The sequence below is a fragment of the Hyperolius riggenbachi genome, chromosome 7 (assembly GCF_040937935.1).
Source record: "Hyperolius riggenbachi isolate aHypRig1 chromosome 7, aHypRig1.pri, whole genome shotgun sequence".
Taxonomy (NCBI): Eukaryota; Metazoa; Chordata; class Amphibia; order Anura; family Hyperoliidae; genus Hyperolius; species Hyperolius riggenbachi.
Genome location: NC_090652.1, coordinates 18,391,145 through 18,410,197, shown reverse-complemented (window position 1 = coordinate 18,410,197; position 19,053 = coordinate 18,391,145). Strand labels below are relative to the sequence as shown.

The 19,053-nt window shown below is 44.6% G+C and overlaps 2 protein-coding genes and 1 gene segment (V, D, J or C); 2 read left to right on the top strand and 1 right to left on the bottom strand.

The window, feature by feature from the left end:
- The window catches only part of LOC137525933 (signal-regulatory protein beta-1-like), a 36,023-nt gene extending 32,416 nt beyond the window's left edge, over positions 1-3,607 (top strand). The window contains exons 5-6 of the mRNA XM_068247140.1: positions 3,087-3,404; positions 3,579-3,607. Of these exons, the coding sequence (XP_068103241.1) occupies positions 3,087-3,404; positions 3,579-3,607 (347 nt within the window). The remainder of the gene's footprint in view (positions 1-3,086; positions 3,405-3,578) is intronic.
- The window catches only part of LOC137524117 (uncharacterized), a 515,954-nt gene that overhangs the window by 442,639 nt on the left and 54,262 nt on the right, over positions 1-19,053 (bottom strand). For 13 of the 19 annotated variants that reach the window (XM_068243637.1, XM_068243636.1, XM_068243632.1 and 10 more), the window contains one exon: positions 14,001-14,257. The exons of 4 other annotated variants lie outside the window; for them this stretch is intronic. The gene's annotated coding sequence lies outside the window, so the exon portion shown is untranslated. The remainder of the gene's footprint in view (positions 1-14,000; positions 14,258-19,053) is intronic. 2 more of the 19 variants (XM_068243639.1, XM_068243645.1) reach the window with 2 other exon arrangements.
- The window catches only part of LOC137525932 (Ig heavy chain C region-like), a 32,498-nt gene continuing 27,674 nt past the window's right edge, over positions 14,230-19,053 (top strand). Inside the window, 1 exon segment of the C gene segment in view lies at positions 14,230-14,272. Coding sequence covers positions 14,230-14,272 — 43 coding nt within the window.

The following is a 19,053-nucleotide window of genomic DNA, read 5'->3' as shown; positions in this document are numbered from 1 at the left end:
TATCATATTTTTTTTCACTTCAGTGTCTCTTTAATATTCTGGTGATTGACTTTATTAATTTTTCAGCATTAAGTTTTGTTAAGATTTTGTTAAGATGTTAACAAGAAGTTTTTTTAGAAGCTATTTTTATGCTATTTCTTAAAGAAGATTACTACAAGTTTTACACAGCTGGCTCCATTAAAGGAAACCAAGCACTACTTTTATTTCTGCAGTTTTTTCCTTGTTTCTAATATCTATAGGAGCTACCATGTTCCCCCCTCCCCTTCTAGTGTGAAGATAGCATCCCACCTCCCCCCTCCCCCCACTGATTAAAGCCTTTTTTTTGCTCTCTGCTATTGTGTGCTATAAAATAATTACATCAGCCCTTATCTGCCTGAGATTTCTACAGTCGAGCAGGCCTCGGAAGTAGGATAATAAAGGCCTCTGCTAAACTTTTAAATGTAAAAAGAAGAGGTGAAGTTTAAGTTTTTTTTAATAATGAGCCGGGATTCAATTCAATTCAATTCGAGTTGCCATTGCAAAACAATGGCAAATCGAATTGAATCGAATCGAATCCCGATCGGACATGTCGCATTTAATCGGATCGTAAATAGAATTGTAATCGAATCGCACAAAGAATCGTATTGTGTAGATGGGTCTTAAAGTCAGATACTGGGGTTATCTCCCTAGGTGGGAGCCGTTTAATTCCAGTTCAGAGTTTGCCTAGCCCTGAGGGGGCTTCTTGGGTCAGATACAGTGAGCCCTTGAGAAATGTCCAGGCCTGATGTATCCATGAAGGTACATCTGAAATAATGCAGTTATGGAATGTTATGAACACCAACACTCGGAACGCGGAATTACAGTACATCAGAATCAGAAATTAGCATTTACAACCATCCCTATGCATTACAAAGATGTAGGATGCATTATAACATTTCTCCAACACTGATAAGACTTAAAGGTGAAGCCATTCTCTTAGGGCCCGTTCACACTTAAAAACGCAGAACGCCTGCGATTACCGCCGGCGTTTTGCGGGAGTGATTTTTCCCGCGATTAGCGCGGAAAAATCACTGGACACTGCGGCGGTTTTGGAGCGATCGCAATTAGCATGCTTTGCACGCTAATTACGATCGCTAATCGCGGAACGCTCGTCGCCAACAAACCGCTGCATGTAGCGCGGTTGCGGTTATCGCTAACTGCAACCACGGGAGTGAGAACACTGCCACTCGCTACATTGGCTTCAATTCATCAAGCATTACCGCATTCGGTAATGCTGAAAACAGCTGACTTAACGAAGCACTTTAGAAAATGTTAATTCATCAAAGCTGTTACCGAATGAGAAGCTGAAATGACACAGCAATGAGATAAATTACCGACATGTGCTCAACAAATGTTAATTCATCAAGGTTCCCACATTCGATAACACATTCGGTGTTTATCTCAAGCTCTCCCCTGTCGTTACAGGCTTCGAAAGCCTTCTGTGTGAATGTTTTCATGATTAGCAGGAGCAGGCAGCCAATAGAAACAGCCCCTGTTCTCCTGCAAGTGCTGCTGATAGGTCACACAGGCTTCTCCACACAAGCTTTCAGACCCCCCAAGCAGTGAGCAGAGAGAACGGGTCAAAATATATCCCCAGATTCCCTTCGGTGGTGTAACCCTTTCAGGCCCTGTTTGATAATGCAAAGATGCTGGTGGTGAAATCCCCAAGCATGGCATTTGTAATGTCTCCAGGAAGTTCATCTACGTTGTGGCAAATAAATAAAATGTTAAGAAACACTGATGGACAGATTCAGAGCAGCAGAGGCAGTATAAATAACAGTAACTATAACACCTTTACATCTAAAGGGATGTCTGGATGCCTTCTATTGTTATCAGCTTGTAACAACACACGGACATTCCAAGCTGCTCTGCACCACTCTGCTGTTATCGAACAGCCTTTGATGAATTGAAGCCTAGTAGTTCGGTAACTTAACGAACCTCTACCACACATGGGAAAATATTGATGAATTAGCACAGTGAAGTGTAAAATACCGAATGCGGTATTTTAAGGACTGGGGTTTTGTTATCGAACACCCTTTGATGAATTGAAGCCATTGTGTAGCGGTTCTTGCAGAACCGCTAGCGGTTTGCCGTGAGCGGGAATCGCGCGATTCCCGCTCAGGTGAGAACGGGCCCTTACACCTCAAAACAGTTTGATGGGCACAAATTGACAGCATACCTGTATGGACATAAACCATTTGGATGTGTCCAGTACACCAGGCTGCCCAGTAATCAGGCCCAGATTTACATCACAGGAGCTTATAGGCACAGATGTCCGGGCACCCTAGACTTCGGTCTCAATGAACCTACAACCCCCCGCCGCACCGCACTGCGAGTGTGCTGGTTGTCTCTGCTGTCACTTCTCTCTCACTTCACCTGCCCAGTGTAGGTAGCCACAGCATTCTTTTAATACTGATTACCTAATACTCTGGCTACCTAATACTAAGTAACTAGAGGAACCCTCCGTATTAGGCAGCTATAGGTGACCCCGAATGAAGGGAAATCTCATCAGTGAAATGCTGAGAGCAGGGTGAGTAACCTCTCATTTACACTCTCATCAGGACTCTGCATAGGGAAGGTGGGAGGCACTGGAGGAGGGGAGTGAATCACCTTCCCATCATCAAGCACCTGTAGGCATGTGCCTACACTGCCTTATGGGAAATACAGCCCTACTAGTAATTATCTTTAAAAAAATTGAACTGGTCCACATTTGTAGTTAAAGTATATCAACACAAGCTGACCATACCACAGCAAACATGGTCTAGTTTGACTGCATTAATCCACGTCATTCAATAGCCTAATATTAATGTACAGCAAAGACATCATTCAACATTCACCAGTGTAATATACAGTATAGCCAAAGATAAAGGAGAAAATGCATTATAGATCATTGGCTATGATAATGGTGGCTGAAGATAATGAGAATCATTCAAGATCCTGTCTACACATAATGTATTAATTGCTGCCATGTATGGGAGAGTTATGTTTGATAATTCTGCTATCACTGTACATCTGCTGAGCCCGGTGTGAAGAGCTGTGTATCCAGCATGATGTGTTTGTTGTTTCAGGGCTCCCTAAGGTCAGACACATCACTCGCTCCGGAGGCGGCTTCTTCAGCTTAGATGTGCACCACTTTTACCCAGAAGACATCACTGTATCCTGGGCAGTGATCCAACCACCATCCAGCTTACAGCCCCACCCCATAGACTCTACCAATGTGAGACATCAGAACCAAGATGGCACCTTTAATGCCACCAGCACCAGTGAGAGCCTGAGAGGGGTAATAAGAGAGGATGAGCCGTATATTGTGACAGCCGAGGTGAAGCACAATAAGCTGAAACGTCCGGTACAGAGAGAATGGGACAGCGATGACAAAGAGAACAAAGGTAACAGGGGATATTGTAAAAAATTGCTATGAGAAAATGTTAGAAACAATTTTGCCTTCTTAAAATGGAAGATGCAAAAAAGCCCTTCCTTTTACTGTTGGAAAAGCATGTTTACCTGAAGAAGTGGCTTCAGGGTACGAAACACGTTGTTGTTTGTCCTAAATTATCCAACAGTTGTCTTCAATGAAGGTAAGCCAAGCTAACACCTACCTTCTTTTTAAACTGTTACCAGTTTTTAAACTGTTACTAGTTACCAGTGATTCCAGCGCAGTTATCGGTTGACATTTTTAGATTTTAATTTTTAAAATTTAAAAATGTATTTTTTTCTTGGAGAAGCAACCATATTTACATCACCAAAGACTGAGTAGGCGGGGCGATACTTTCCCACCTGCGTTTATGCTGGTTGCATGGTGGGCAACAGAAAAGTGTTTACTCATTTACTTTAACTAATTGATACTGTTCCAAGACTGTAAATACTACACTAGATTGGCGTTGTGTTGTTTCCCATGTTTCCCAGTTTCTCTGCATAATACGTGTAAGAAATACATTCAGCTTCACGCTAGGAAGAAATTATGCAACACTTCAGCTCAGTGGTTACATATGGAAATCAATGCTTCATGTTTCTGAATAGGTAGCATACATCCAGACTAGAACCCCTGGTTTGCAGTATGCCTATGGCCTATACATTTCACAAAGCCATATAATATAACTTGCAGTCATGCTTTATTAGTGTATGTAATGAGTTAGCTCTATGGATCCATAGCCTTAAGATCGCCCAAGAACTCCTTACTGAATAAGTGCTGGCTTACTGAACAGGAAGAGCCAAGATTCAAACCCAAGTTGCCTGTGTCAGATGCAGAACCCTTAACCATTACACTATCTAGCCACTGTTACTGTATCTACCAGAAAATGCCATCTTGTGTACCTAGCATTAGACCATTCCCCCTTTGACCTCTGGCCAAGTTATACTTCCACTAGATAACCTAAAACATACTGCTTTTAGGTATGAATATTGTAAATCATCCCACCTCTTGTTCATAGCAGTACATTGTGAAAAAGCTTTCAATTAAATTGCGGATAGTGGGTACTGAGCCATAGGGAAACGTGAACATTACTTGGAAAAAAAGTTGTCCTTTCAGTTATAACTGAGATCAACTGATTATTAAGTGTAAATGGATCATAAGTGTTTTTTATTTATCATGACTTCACTGTGTGCTCTTTAAAAAATATGCATCTACTTGACCCATGTCCCCCTCAGTGACATACTGTAGGATGACTTTCTCATTAAACCCAATTTTAAGTTTAACACTCAAAATATTCAATGTGTATCGTCTTCCTCCCCCCAGTTAGTACAATTAAATGTTGATTATTGGAATGGGTCCCTGGGAGTTTAGGAGGTGAATAAATTATACCATATCAATCAAAGGAAAGTCACATGTCATTGATAAACATTACAACTGAGAATTGTATTTAACATATTAAAATAGAAGATACATTACAACATTTTTTGAAACCTTGATGTTGGTTCCCGTTGGTTTCCATATATTATAACCATACATATTATTATATTATATATTAAATTATTATATATTACGTATCACAACCACATAAACCAACTTTTATAGTGAATCTATAAGGTATTTGAAGGTATTCAAATCCTCTGTTCCACCATAAATATCCATAATCATATAAATATCCATAATCAAGATGTATTTAGAACAAGGCCGAGCACTTAGCTTGATGCGTTTCGTGAAGATATGACTTTACTTCCTCAGGAGGTGCCCGGCCCTTGAATACAATTTGTATACCTGAAATGTACAAGGATGCATATAAGTATAAATCCATAACCAATGATCCCTGTCTAGAAGATGGAAAAAGAGGGGATAGGAAAGGAAACTGGGGATATAGTACTCTCCATCTAATCTAGTAACTTATAAAGCACCCTAAAAGGGAGTTGATGGTGCCATTATTAACTATGACTCATGCTAAGAGCTCAGCCTTGTTCCAAATACATCTGTATTGTGAATATTTATACTGAATAGATATATCTTATGGTGGAACAGAGGGCTTGAATACCTTTATAACATACAGATTCACCAATAAAGTTGGTTTATGTGGTTGTGATACAATTATGTATTGCTATATGGAAATGACTTAATTATGACCTTGCAATGCCAACCGCGTTAGTACACGGTGTTCCCAGTTTGCATTCGGCCAAGCAGGAAGTGATGTGCGCTTGCAATCACTTCCAGCTTCAGGTATGCAGAAGTGCATGGAAGCGTATTGTAGCTGAATGGAAGCGAAGCCGGCACCATCAGATATGTATTTGCTCTTTTAATCGAATAAAAACATGCAGACAGCAGATATGCGACGTTTCGAGGACACAACCTCTTTTTCAAGCTGAGCTGTGCATGACAAAACATAAGTGACCAAACAATCCTATATATACACAACACGGACATATGGCAGCCTATCAGCATTAAGCTACATCATTAACCAATGAAATCAGGTCCTACCTAGTGGACCTGATAGAAAACCACAAAGCTGCCTCTCTGATAGGATCTTTTGAAGTGGAGACATCCCACCCTCTCATCCACGTCAGTCCCAGGTGGGGGCAAACGGCTACTCATTGCTGGGCAGAATCATGCGGACATCCGTCTCCAGCCGGCCACACCCATCGGCGGACCTGAGAGGGGACACTCCGCACTACGTAGGGGAGAGGGCGGCAACCAGCCGTCCACTCCCCTTCTGCCCAGCAACGCGTGACGTATGCGGAAGGAAATCCGCCTATACGCCACGCAGATGTAAATAGAGAGCCTAAGTGCCCGCCCCCACCCGGGAAAGAAAGCGTGTGTCTGTTGCCAAGCAACACATGCAGTGTGTCATATGAACACAATGCTATGTCTCCAAATGCTGCTAATAGTCGTTCCTAGATGGCAGCAGCCAATTAGATGTTAGTATATGAAACTATACAGGGGAGGAGCGGAGACAGAGGAACAAGGGGACGGGTAAGAGGGATGGGGGTTTGAAGGGGGAAGGGGGGGGGAGGGGAGGAGGAGGGAGTAAGAAAGGTCATAGGGGTTGGGGAATTGAAGGGGAGGCAGCCACTTGGGGACCCACTGGAAAAAAGGAACAATATTAGGTAAATCAAAAGAACAGACAAAAAACATATCTCAGTGAGGCTGCACAACATGGAGCGACGAGTAATCAAACAAACGGCGTAAGATCAAGCTCTCTATTTAGGCCTCTCGGCTCCATGGTGTCCAGTCTCTTAATCCAGTGGGCCTCCCTCCACAGCAGCCTCCTCTCCCTGTCCCCACCCCTTCTTAGGGGGCGCACCTGCTCTATAATTTGAAACCTGAGTTGGCTAACATGGTGATTAGCTGCCACAAAGTGATATGGGACAGCCTGGTCTACTAATTTCTCCCTGATAGCATGTTTATGTGAGGATAATCTTTTTTTAAATTTCTGTGTGGTCTGTCCCACATATAACAGCCCACATGGGCATTTTAAAGCATATACTACGTAGGCTGTATCACATGTGTAGTGGCCATAGATTCTGAATTTTTTTCCAGTGTGTGGATGACTGATGTATTCACCCTTAGTCACAGAGGCACAGTGTACACAGTTGAGGCATGGAAAAGTGCCCTTATGTTTAGTATCTACTATACCCATGTCACTGCCACCCATATCTGCATGTACCAACCGGTCTCTCAGATTAGGCGCTCTCTTATAAGACACCAATGGGTAGCGTTGAAAATGGGATATCTCTGGAAAGCTATCTGCCAATAGGTACCAGTGCTTCCTGATGATCTTGCTAATCTCCTCACTCTGTGTACTGTATCTCGTGACAAAGGGAACACGATCTGCTGTATTTGTCCTGGTGCGTCTCTGTCTTCCCTCCAGTCCCCCTTGTAATCTGTCATGTGCTGATTCTAGCACTCCAGTTGGGTAGCCTCGTTGGAGGAATTTATGTGTCATCTGTGTCATCCTCCGCTGCCTAGTCGCCCCGTCATCAACTATCGTCTGTACCCTACGTAGCTGTCCAATAGGTATAGCTCTCCTAGTCATTTCGGAGTGGAAACTCCCGTAATGTAGGAGTGAATTGACATCGGTCGGTTTAACAAAAATGTCTGTCATTAACTTGTCACCCTGTCTCTGGACAAGTGTGTCAAGGAAATTAATTTGTTGCTCAGAATGATGGATAGTTAGGCGTATATCAGTACACCTCATCATGAGCTCAGAGACAAAGGCCTCTAGGGTCGAGTGCGGCCCCGCCCACACGCAGAAAACATCATCAATATAGCGATACCATACTTTGGCATGTTTCTGAAAAAGATCATTAGTATATACATACATATCCTCATAGACCCCCATGAAGATGTTAGCGTAGGGCGGAGCCACATTCGACCCCATCGCCGTGCCTTTTCTCTGTAAGTAGAACCTATTGTTAAAACGAAAATAATTAAATGTTAACACAATTTCAAGTAATTTACAAACAAAATCGACCTGCTGTCGAGAAAAATCAGATGAGGTCTCCAACACAAAACGGACAGCCTCTATACCACCATCATGTGGGATGGAGGCATAGAGGCTCTCCACATCAAGCGTAACGAGCAGACATGATCCCTCCAGAGGGGGAAGATTACGTATAATGTTGAGAAACATCCGAGTATCTCTCAAATAGGACTTAAGAGCCACGACAAAGGGACTCAATATTTTCTCCAAGTATTTTGCTATCGGTGAAAAGACAGAGTCTATGCCAGCCACTATGGGTCTCCCAGGGGGATTGACTAAACTTTTATGTATTTTGGGGCATACGTAAAGAACGGGAGTAATGGGAAAGTCCTGTATCAGGTATCTGGCAAGTTTATCATCAATTGTTCCTGCTGATTTGGCGGCAGAGACGATGTTTTCCACCTTGGTCTGGATGTCGGTAAGGGGATCCTTCTCAAGGAGCTGATAAGTGGACGTGTCGGATATCTGTCTCAGATTCTGGAGTGTTGCCAGAATAGCCGAGGCACATCGCTGTTTGAACTGAGGGGAGTGCTCCACTACGCTTTCTACATGGAAGCGTATTGTAAGAATAGGCTTCCACGCATGCGCACCGCGATATCGCAATGCCAACTTCTTTAGAGAAGCCTGTGTCGCCATAGAGTAACATGACTTCCAGGCCGATGCAGATCACCGCAGGAGCCGCACGTTAACGTAGGTATGTGCTAGAGTTAAATTGGCCACTTCCGGCGCAGTGTACGTGGGAAGTTGACTTTCATTAAGCTGCAGTAGCAGTGCGTCAATTTGATGCACCGCCCCAGTGTGAAAGGACCCTGAAGACAGGCCCGGATTTACATCACAGGAGCCTAAAGGCACAGATGTCTTTAGCACCCTAGACTTCTCCCTCCATTAATCTTCAAACAGAAGTCCACCACAAGTGTGCTAGCTGGCCCAGCTGTCACTTCTCCCTTAGTTCCTTTGCCTGTCATAGGTAGCTAGACGTGCTCCCAAGTATTAGGTAGCTAGAGGAACCTCAGTATTAAGTTGCTAGAAGTGACCCTGACTGAAGGGAGATCTCATCAGTGGAATGCAGAGAGCCGGGTTTGTAACCTCTTCTTTACAGTCTCATCAAAACCCTGCATAGGGAAGGAAGGAGGGAAGCGCCTGGGGAGGAGAGTGAGCCGCCTTTTCATCATCGAGCGCCTGTAGGCATGTGCCTACAGTGCCTTATGGTAAATCTGGCCCTGCCTGAAGGTTAACTCTTTCAGGCAGTGAAAGAAAAAAAGGAACACAGCCTAGTTATGTTTAGCACTGTACATACATATGTTTATCTCATCTTGTCACATGTCACCTCAGGTAAACTTTATGATACTTGAATGGAATCCTGAAGTAGGGCTTCAAAGAAGGATGCCAAAAAAAACCTTTACAATCCTGAAATGATGTTTTGCAGATTTTCTTGCTCGGCCAAAAGTAGAGATGCAGCAGCCACAACCGATGCTTGTTAAGAAGAAGACACAAGTGTGCTGTACAATGTCACACTTCTACCCTGATCAGCTGACTGTCAATTGGCTTAAGAGGAAAGGGGAAGAAATGACTCCTATAGGAAACGCTGGAAGATTCAGGATTATAGACAGCAGATCTGAGCTCCAGCCAGATAAAACATTTACCCATAATGCAATTCTGGAGATCACCCCGTCAGTGGAGGATCAGGGGTCAGAGGTCATCTGCAGGGTGGAGCACCCCAGTCTGGAGGAGCCAATAGAGAGGACAACAGGCCCCCTACAGGTGATGGGTGAGTCCTCTGCTATACATTATAGTTACTGTACATGGATTACTGATTACAGTATCTCATACACCATTCTTGTATTTGTATTTATACCTACATTCTACTCTATAATATACTAATGCTATGTTGATGAATAGTGATGATCATAATGTGCTAATTTCGGTAGCGTGGCACACTTAAAAATGCTTTTGCTGAGACTTTAGTATAGCAAGTGCCGGCGGGGGTCATGGTGTCTGTGGATGTGCAGCGGGAATCTTGAATCAACATCAGGAGAATATTGGTGTGGGATCATTTCTGAGGATATTGGTATGGGATCAATAATTAAAGGTAAGTATTTATGGTTCATCAACCTCTTGAGGACCAGTGGTTTACACCTCCCTAGTGATCATGCAATTTTTTTTACAATACAGCACTTTGCAGCTTTAACAGTTTATTACTCAGCCATTCAACTTTGCACCCAAGTGAATCTTACCTCATTTTCTTTTCACCAACAGAGCTTTCTGTTGGAGGTATCTGATCGCTGCTGCCATTTATATTTCTTTATTAATCAAAAAAGTAAAAAAAAAAATGTATTCCCAGCCCCCCCCCCCCCCCCCCCCCTAAATTAGCCCTAAATCGGGATACATACACTACATAATACATACATAGGCATATGCCTATGACAGGGATTAGATTGTGAGCCACTCCTGGGGACAGTTAAGTGACAAGGCTGTCCTTTATACAGCGCTATGCTAGATCTCAGCGCTGTACACGTTTTTACCTTTTTTGGTATGAAAATCAGCCTGCCAGCTCCGGTCGCCCGATCGCAGCTGGCAGGCTGATAACGAATCACTGCTCTGTTTGTCCGCAGGGAACACGCGTGTTTCCTGCTAATCCCGCCCACTGCACTTTGACGTCAATTGGCATTATGTGGTCCCCAGAGAGCCACCCTCCCACCACCCATCGGCGTTAGGTGGTCGGGAACTGGAACAGTACGGGTCTCAGCAACACATCAGTGTTACAGACTGATACACTTTGTTGAAAAGAGGACAGAAGGACATTAGTGTGCTTAGGCCCGAAAGAGCTTTTTTCATTGCAACATTTCAGTTGTCTCAGGAAGAACCGTCTTTGATGGGCCTTCTTCTGGGCTTCAGTGGTGTTGGGGTGTTAACACTTTGCACAAGTTATTCTGCTTACTGCAGTTTATTGAACATACTCCTTATCCTGCTGTCATCTTCCAGTGCCTTTTAGAGGCATTAACCTCCCTGGCGGTATGATTATTTTTAGACAGATTTTAGGGCAATTTTTTCACAAGCTTTTAGACCCTAAAAGCAGGAAAAAAATTATACCACAATGAAAATTACAGCTGCCCCGGCACTTACTCACCTCCCTGGGATCCAGCTCTGCAATTCTTCCTCAGTCCTCCGGGTGGCACTGTACCCCTATAGTGAGATCGCAGGCTGTCAGACGACAAACACCCGAGGGATCCAGAGTCCCCGAGGAGGGGAAGAAGAATGGCTGCTGGTGTCTGGATCCCGGGGGAGGTGAGTTGAAATGCTGCACTGTCTCTGTATACCTCCTGGCGTCTACCCCGAGTCAGGCTCGCGATTACTGCTCCTGGCTTCTTTTTTTTACCACCAAAGAGCAGGGGCCTTGCTAGCCTCAAAGATCAGTGGCATGTGCCCCGGATCTATTCTGGGGTGCCCCGGATGTCACTCAGGCACAGTCAGCGGTGGTGCCTTAGTGGGAGGCATGCTGGGAGCTGTGGTGCATCAGTCGGGGTTATGCTAGGTGCTATGGTGGCTCTATGTGGGCATACTGGGTGCTTTGGTGCCATGCTGGGTGCTGTGATGCCTTTATAGGGGCATGCAGGAAGTTGTGGTTCTTCTATGGGGAATGCTGGGAGTTGTGGTGCCTCAATGGGTGGTCAGAGCATGGGAGGGGTCCATTAAAAGTTCAGGGAATGCTATGGGGGAATGTCTTCCAGATAACCTGGCAGCAGACCAGCCCGCCCAGCAGAAAACCAGACCAACCAGCACAGAAGCCAGGTAAGTCTGCATAGTTATGTTTACATGACACTGCCTATTTGTGATATGCTGCATTTTTTGTAATTAATGGAGGGGAGCTTCATCCAAAATTTTGCTTGGCAGGCCTATTTAGACCGCTGTTAAGTTCATGTAAATTTGGCTCCACCCACGACCACACCCATCTTCTGGTGCATGGCCACACCCATTTTTCGGCTGTAGTGCCTTAAAATGCCCCCGATCTCTGAGAATCCTAGCAACGCCCCTGCCAAGGAGGTTAATTAATGGACCCCATTTTACCTACACAGTATTAACTGGTCTGTCTCAGTAGACATTTATCATGACTACTTGTAAAATAAGCAGTCTTTCCCAGGGCAGTTTCTAGGCTGAATTTCACCCAGGGCGAGGGTGTAAAAATCACCCCCCCCCTTCCCCGCCATTGAGCCAGGTATAGGTGCCCACAGTTTAGGTTAGCTATGTAGGTGCCGGCAGTATAGGTTAGATAGGTAGGTGCCTGCAGTATAGGTTTGGTAGGTAGGTGCCTGCAGTATAGGTTAGATAGGTAGGTGCCTGCAGTATAGATAGGTAGCTTAGATAGGTAGGTGACTGCAGTATAGCTTAGATAGGTAGGTGACAGTATAGGTTAGATAGGTAGGTAGGTGACTGCAGTATAGGTTAGATAGGTAGGTGCCTGCTGTATAGGTTAGATAGGTAAGTGCTTGCAGTATAGGTTTGGTAGGTAGGTGCCTGCAGTATAGGTTTGGTAGGTAGGTGCCTGCAGTATAGGTTTGGTAGGTAGGTGCCTGCAGTATAGGTTTGGTAGGTGACTGCAGTATAGGTTAGATAGGTAGGTGACTGCAGTATAGCTTAGATAAGTAGGTGCCAGTATAGGATAGATAGGTAGGTGCTGCAGTATAGGTTAGGTAGGTGCTGCAGTATAGATGAGGTAGGTGCTGCAGTATAGATTAGGTAGGTGCTGCAGTATAGATTAGGTAGGTAGGTGCTGCAGTATAGATTAGGTAGGTAGGTGCTACAGTATAGGTTAGGTAGGTGCTGCAGTATAGAGTAGGTAGGTAGGTAGGTGCTGCAGTATAGGTTAGGTAGGTGCTGCAGTATAGAGTAGGTAGGTAGGTAGGTGCTGCAGTATAGAGTAGGTAGGTAGGTAAGGTGCTGCAGTATAGATTAGGTAGGTAGGTGCTGCAGTATAGATTAGGTAGGTAGGTAGGTGCTGCAGTATAGATTAGGTAGGTAGGTAGGTGCTGTAGTATAGGTTAGGTAGGTGCTGCAGTATAGATTAGGTAGGTGCTGCAGTATAGATTAGGTAGGTAGGTAGGTGCTGCAGTATAGATTAGGTAGGTGCTGCAGTATAGAGTAGGTAGGTAGGTGCTGCAGTATAGAGTAGGTAGGTAGGTAAGGTGCTGCAGTATAGATTAGGTAGGTAGGTGCTGCAGTATAGATTAGGTAGGTAGGTAGGTGCTGCAGTATAGATTAGGTAGGTGCTGCAGTATAGAGTAGGTAGGTAGGTGCTGCAGTATAAAGTAGGTAGGTAGGTAAGGTGCTGCAGTATAGATTAGGTAGGTAGGTGCTGCAGTATAGATTAGGTAGGTAGGTGCTGCAGTATAGATTAGGTAGGTAGGTAGGTGCTGCAGTATAGATTAGGTAGGTGCTGCAGTATAGAGTAGGTAGGTAGGTAGGTAGGTGCTGCAGTATAGAGTAGGTAGGTAGGTGCTGCAGTATAGATTAGGTAGGTAGGTAGGTGCTGCAGTATAGATTAGGTAGGTAGGTAGGTGCTGCAGTATAGATTAGGTAGGTAGGTAGGTGCTGCAGTATAGATTAAGTAGGTAGGTAGGTGCTGCAGTGGTGGTGGGAGCGGGCATAATAGTAATAACTCACCTTTCTTCATCTTCAGCCGAATAGCCGATCTCACGCTGCTTCAATGTACTTCCTGTCTCGGCATCTGTCTCAGTAACAGCGCCCCCTGTGTTGACATGCGGAACATCATCACAGGGGGCGCTGTTACTGAGACAGATGCCGAGACAGGAAGTACATTGAAGCAGCGTGAGATCGGCTATTCGGATGAAGATGAAGAAAGGTGAGTTATTACTACTATGCCCGCTCCCACCACCACAGCGCCCCCCTCCGGCCACAACAATCCAGCGCCCCGGGCGATTGCACGCATCGCACGCCCATAGAAACGGGGCTGGTCTTTCCAATGTTTTGTCTTTATATAAACCTCCATGACCAAATATATTTCACTAATTTATGCTTATATGTTACAGTGACTCCCGCAGCCCAGCAGCCCATAGAACTCACCATTAATAGCTCAGGAGATGTGGTGGCATCATTCCGTCTTTCCAGCTTTTACCCTGAAGATATACAGATCAGCTGGGCCTGTGGGCCAACCCTGGAGAAGAAGCCATCAGTGGAGGAGGTCAGGGAGAATCCAGATAGCACATTTGCTGCTTCTTCTCAGTGTACAATTCCTGGACATCTCATTGAGGACCCACAATTTACAGTCAGAGTGAGCTGGAATCACGTATCAATGGAAAATCCAGAACACAGAGAGATATCTGTACGAGATCCAGGTAAGGAAACACCTTATTACACATTTGTAAATACAACAGGGTTGCGCCATCCCTAAACTAGAGTGACCAGACGTCCCGGATTGCCCGGGACGCGTCCCGGATTCGGGGGCCGCTGTCCCAGGCTTAATGAGGTCCCGGGAAACGTCCCGCTTTCAGCAGCGGGACGTCCCGGCCTCGGGACTCTGGCCACTCTCTCCTCAATGAACTGGCAGCGGCGTCTATAGACGCCGTGCCAGTTCATTTCCTGCAGCCCCGCTCCAGCCTCCTCTTCCGGTGTCTGTTCCGACACCGGCAGGCGAGCAGGGCTACGGCAAGATGGCTGTCGAAGCCCTGTACTGGAGGAATTTTGTGTCTCCAGTACTGGGCTTCGGGCGCCATCTTGCCGTAGCCCTGTCAGCGCGGGAGACCAGAGAGAGCAGGAGGAACAAGACGGTCCCGGGAGAGAAACAGCGCGCCAGAGGAAGACTTCTGCCAGGTGAGTAAATGGTTTTTTTCCAGGTGTACTTTGCCCGCATTGCGTTTCATTTGTGGTGAAATGTTTGCCCACATTATGTTTTCATTCCTGGTGAATCGTTTGCCCGCATTGCGTTTCATTTCTGGTGAAATGTTTGCCCGCAGTGCGTTTCTTGTCTGGTGAAATGTTTGCCCGCAGTGCGTTTCTTGTCTGGTGAAATGTTTGCTCGCAGTGCGTTTCTTGTCTGGTGAAATGTTTGCCCGCAGTGCGTTTCTTGTCTGGTGAAATGTTTGCCCGCAGTGCGTTTCTTGTCTGGTGAAATGTTTGCCCGCAGTGCTTTTCTTGTCTGGTGAAATGTTTGCCCGCAGTGCATTTCTTGTCTGGTGAAATGTTTGCCCGCAGTGCGTTTCTTGTCTGGTGAAATGTTTGCCCGCAGTGCGTTTCTTGTCTGGTGAAATGTTTTCCCGCAGTGCGTTTCTTTTCTGGTGAAATGTTTGCCCGCAGTGCGTTTCTTTTCTGGTGAAATGTTTGCCCGCAGTGCGTTTCTTTTCTGGTGAAATGTTTGCCCGCAGTGCGTTTCTTGTCTGGTGAAATGTTTGCCCGCAGTGCGTTTCTTGTCTGGTGAAATGTTTGCCCGCAGTGCGTTTCTTGTCTGGTGAAATGTTTGCCCGCAGTGCGTTTCTTGTCTGGTGAAATGTTTGCCCACAGTGCGTTTCTTGTCTGGTGAAATGTTTGCCCGCAGTGCGTTTCTTGTCTGGTGAAATGTTTGCCCGCAGTGCGTTTCTTTTCTGGTGAAATGTTTGCCTGTATTGCGTTTATCTTCTGGTGAAATGTTTGCCCGCAGTGCGTTTCTTTTCTGGTGAAATGTTTGCCCGCAGTGCGTTTCTTGTCTGGTGAAATGTTTGCCTGCAGTGCGTTTCTTTTCTGGTGAAATGTTTGCCCGCATTGCGTTTCTTTTCTGGTGAAATGTTTGCCCGCATTGCGTTTCTTTTCTGGTGACATGTTGCCCGCATTGCGTTTATTTTGTACTGACATGTTGCCCGCATTGCGGTTATTTTGTACTGACATGTTTGCCCGCATTGCGTTTATTTTGTACTGACATGTTGCCCGCATTGCGGTTATTTTGTGCTGACATGTTGCCTATTGCGTTTATTTTCTGGTGTCCGGGGTAACTGTTACTGCATTTATTATTTAATGGTCATAGATGGCTATGTTTGCTGTTTTGTGGTTACGGTATACTATTAGCATCACACAGTTTCTGCACACCCATGATGCAAAGTCTCGTTTGTCCACATCATGGTGTAAACACTGCTTTCTTATGCCTCGCTGTTACATCATTACGTTAGCTCCGCCCATACAATGTCATGGCCACGCCCCTTTTTCGCCGCAGCGCAGCCCCCGCAGTCTTCATCGCTGCGCGCTCCTCAGTCCTCCCCACTTTTCGCCGCGGCGCGCTACGGGACGGATCTAGGGGGGGGGGGGGGGGCAAGCAGGTATCTTGCCCCAGGCGCAGTTTGTTGAATTCTTAAAAAGGCGGCAAAATGAATAGCAGTTTAGGCGCCAAAACCTGACCTTGCCCCAGGCGCAACTTGGTCTTGATCCGTCCCTGTAACTGTTAATTAGCCAGCCATTGTCATGAATAAAAAAAAGCTATATCAATTAAGATATCTTAGCGAGCTCCACACCTAAAATACTGAGCCTATCGTTCACTGTGGGTATGCTGCAAAAAGTCAAAAATGTTACACCAACATATACGCCATACATTAAAAGTTATAAACTTTGCGCTGCATCACAGTCCACTTAAAAGTAGAGTCCCTGGCTGCACAGCCACCGGGTTTGGTTCCACTTCAGTTTTCACGACCAATAAACCTCAAAGAAGAAGAAAAAATCTTCATCGCATAGACTATCAGCTCAAAGTTAAATCTTCCACCAGATATGGCCCGTGCAGTATTTTAAATGGTGACACCGTCTCCTTGTGCTCCACCACCCACAGGGACCACTCTCACCTTGAAGATGAAGATTTTTTCTTCTTCTTCGAGGTTTATTGGTCGTGAAAACTGAAGTGGAACCAAACCCGGTGGCTGTGCAGCCAGGGACTCTACTTTTAAGTGGACTGTGAGGCAGCACAAAGTTAATAACTTTTAAAGGGAACCTGAACTGAGTAAAATTATTTTAACCACTTGAGGACCTAGGGCTTTCTACCCCTTAAGGACCGGCCACTTTTTTTCCATTCAGACCACTGCAGCTTTCACGGTTTATTGCTCGCTCATACAACCTACCACCTAAATGAATTTTGGCTCCTTTTCTTGTCACTAATAAAGCTTTCTTTTGGTGCTATTTGATTGCTCCTGCGATTTTTACTTTTTATTATATTCATCAAAAAAGACATGAATTTTGGCAAAAAAATGATTTTTTTAACTTTCTGTGCTGACATTTTTCAAATAAAGTAAAATTTCTGTATACATGCAGCGCGAAAAATGTGGACAAACATGTTTTTGATTAAAAAAAACCCATTCAGTGTATATTTATTGGTTTGGGTAAAAGTTATAGCGTTTACAAACTATGGTGCAAAAAGTGAATTTTCCCATTTTCAAGCATCTCTGACTTTTCTGACCCCCTGTCATGTTTCATGAGGGGCTAGAATTCCAGGATAGTATAAATACCCCCCAAATGACCCCATTTTGGAAAGAAGACATCCCAAAGTATTCACTGAGAGGCATAGTGAGTTCATAGAAGATATTATTTTTTGTCACAAGTAAGCGGAAAATGACACTTTGTGAGAAAAAAAAAAAAAAAAAAGTTTCCATTTCTTCTAACTTGCGACAAAAAAAAATGAAATCTGCCACGGACTTACCATGCCCCTCTCTGAATACCTTGAAGGGTCTACTTTCCAAAATGGGGTCATTTGTGGGGTGTGTTTACTGTCCTGACATTTTGGGGGGTGCTACATTGTAAGCACCCCTGTAAAGCCTAAAGGTGCTCATTGGACTTTGGACCCCTTAGCGCAGTTAGGCTGCAAAAAAGTGCTACACATGTGGTATTGCCGTACTCAGGAGAAGTAGTATAATGTGTTTTGGGGTGTATTTTTACACATACCCATGCTGGGTGGGAGAAATATCTCTGTAAATGACAATTTGTTAATTTTTTTTACACACAATTGTCCATTTACAGAGATCTTTCTCCCACTCAGCATGGGTATGTGTAAAAATACACCACAAAACACATTATACTACTTCTCCTGAGTACGGCGATACCACATGTGTGGCACTTTTTTGCACCCTAACTGCGCTAAAGGGCCCAAAGTCCAATGAGTACCTTAAGGATTTCACAGGTCATTTTGAGAAATTTCGTTTCAAGACTACTCCTCACGGTTTAGGGCCCCTAAAATGCCAGGGCAGTATAGGAACCCCACAAATGACCCCATTTTAGAAAGTAGACACCCCAAGGTATTCCGTTAGTAGTATGGCGAGTTCATAGAAGATTTTATTTTTTGTCAAAAGTTAGCGGAAAATGACACTTTGTGAAAAAACACAATTAAAATCAATTTCCGCTAACTTGTGACAAAAAATAAAATCTTCTATGAACTCGCCATACTACTAACGGAATACCTTGGGGTGTCTTCTTTCTAAAATGGGGTCATTTGTGGGGTTCCTATACTGCCCTGGCATTTTAGGGGCCCTAAACCGTGAGGAGTAGTCTTGAAACGAAATTTCTCAAAATGACCTGTGAAATCCTAAAGGTACTCATTGGACTTTGGGCCCTTTAGCGCAGTTAGGGTGCAAAAAAGTGCCACACATGTGGTATCGCCATACTCGGGAGAAGTAGTACAATGTGTTTTGGGGTGTATTTTTACACATACCCATGCTGGGGGGGAGAAATACCTCTGTAAATGGACAATTGTGTGTAAAAAAATCAAAAGATTGTCATTTACAGAGGTATTTCTCCCACCCAGCATGGGTATGTGTAAAAATACACCCCAAAACACATTATACTACTTCTCCCGAGTACGGCGATACCACATGTGTGGCACTTTTTTGCACCCTAACTGCACTAAGGGGCCCAAAGTCCAATGAGTACCTTTAGGATTTCACAGGTCATTTTTGTTTCAAGACTACTCCTCGCGGTTTAGGGCCCCTAAAATGCCAGGGCAGTATAGGAACTCCACTAATGACCCCATTTTAGAAAGAAGACACCCCAAGGTATTCCGTTAGGAGTATGGTGAGTTCATAGAAGTTTTTATTTTTTTGTCACAAGTTAGCGGAAATTGATTTTAATAGTTTTTTTTCACAAAGTGTCATTTTCCGCTAACTTGTGACAAAAAATAAAA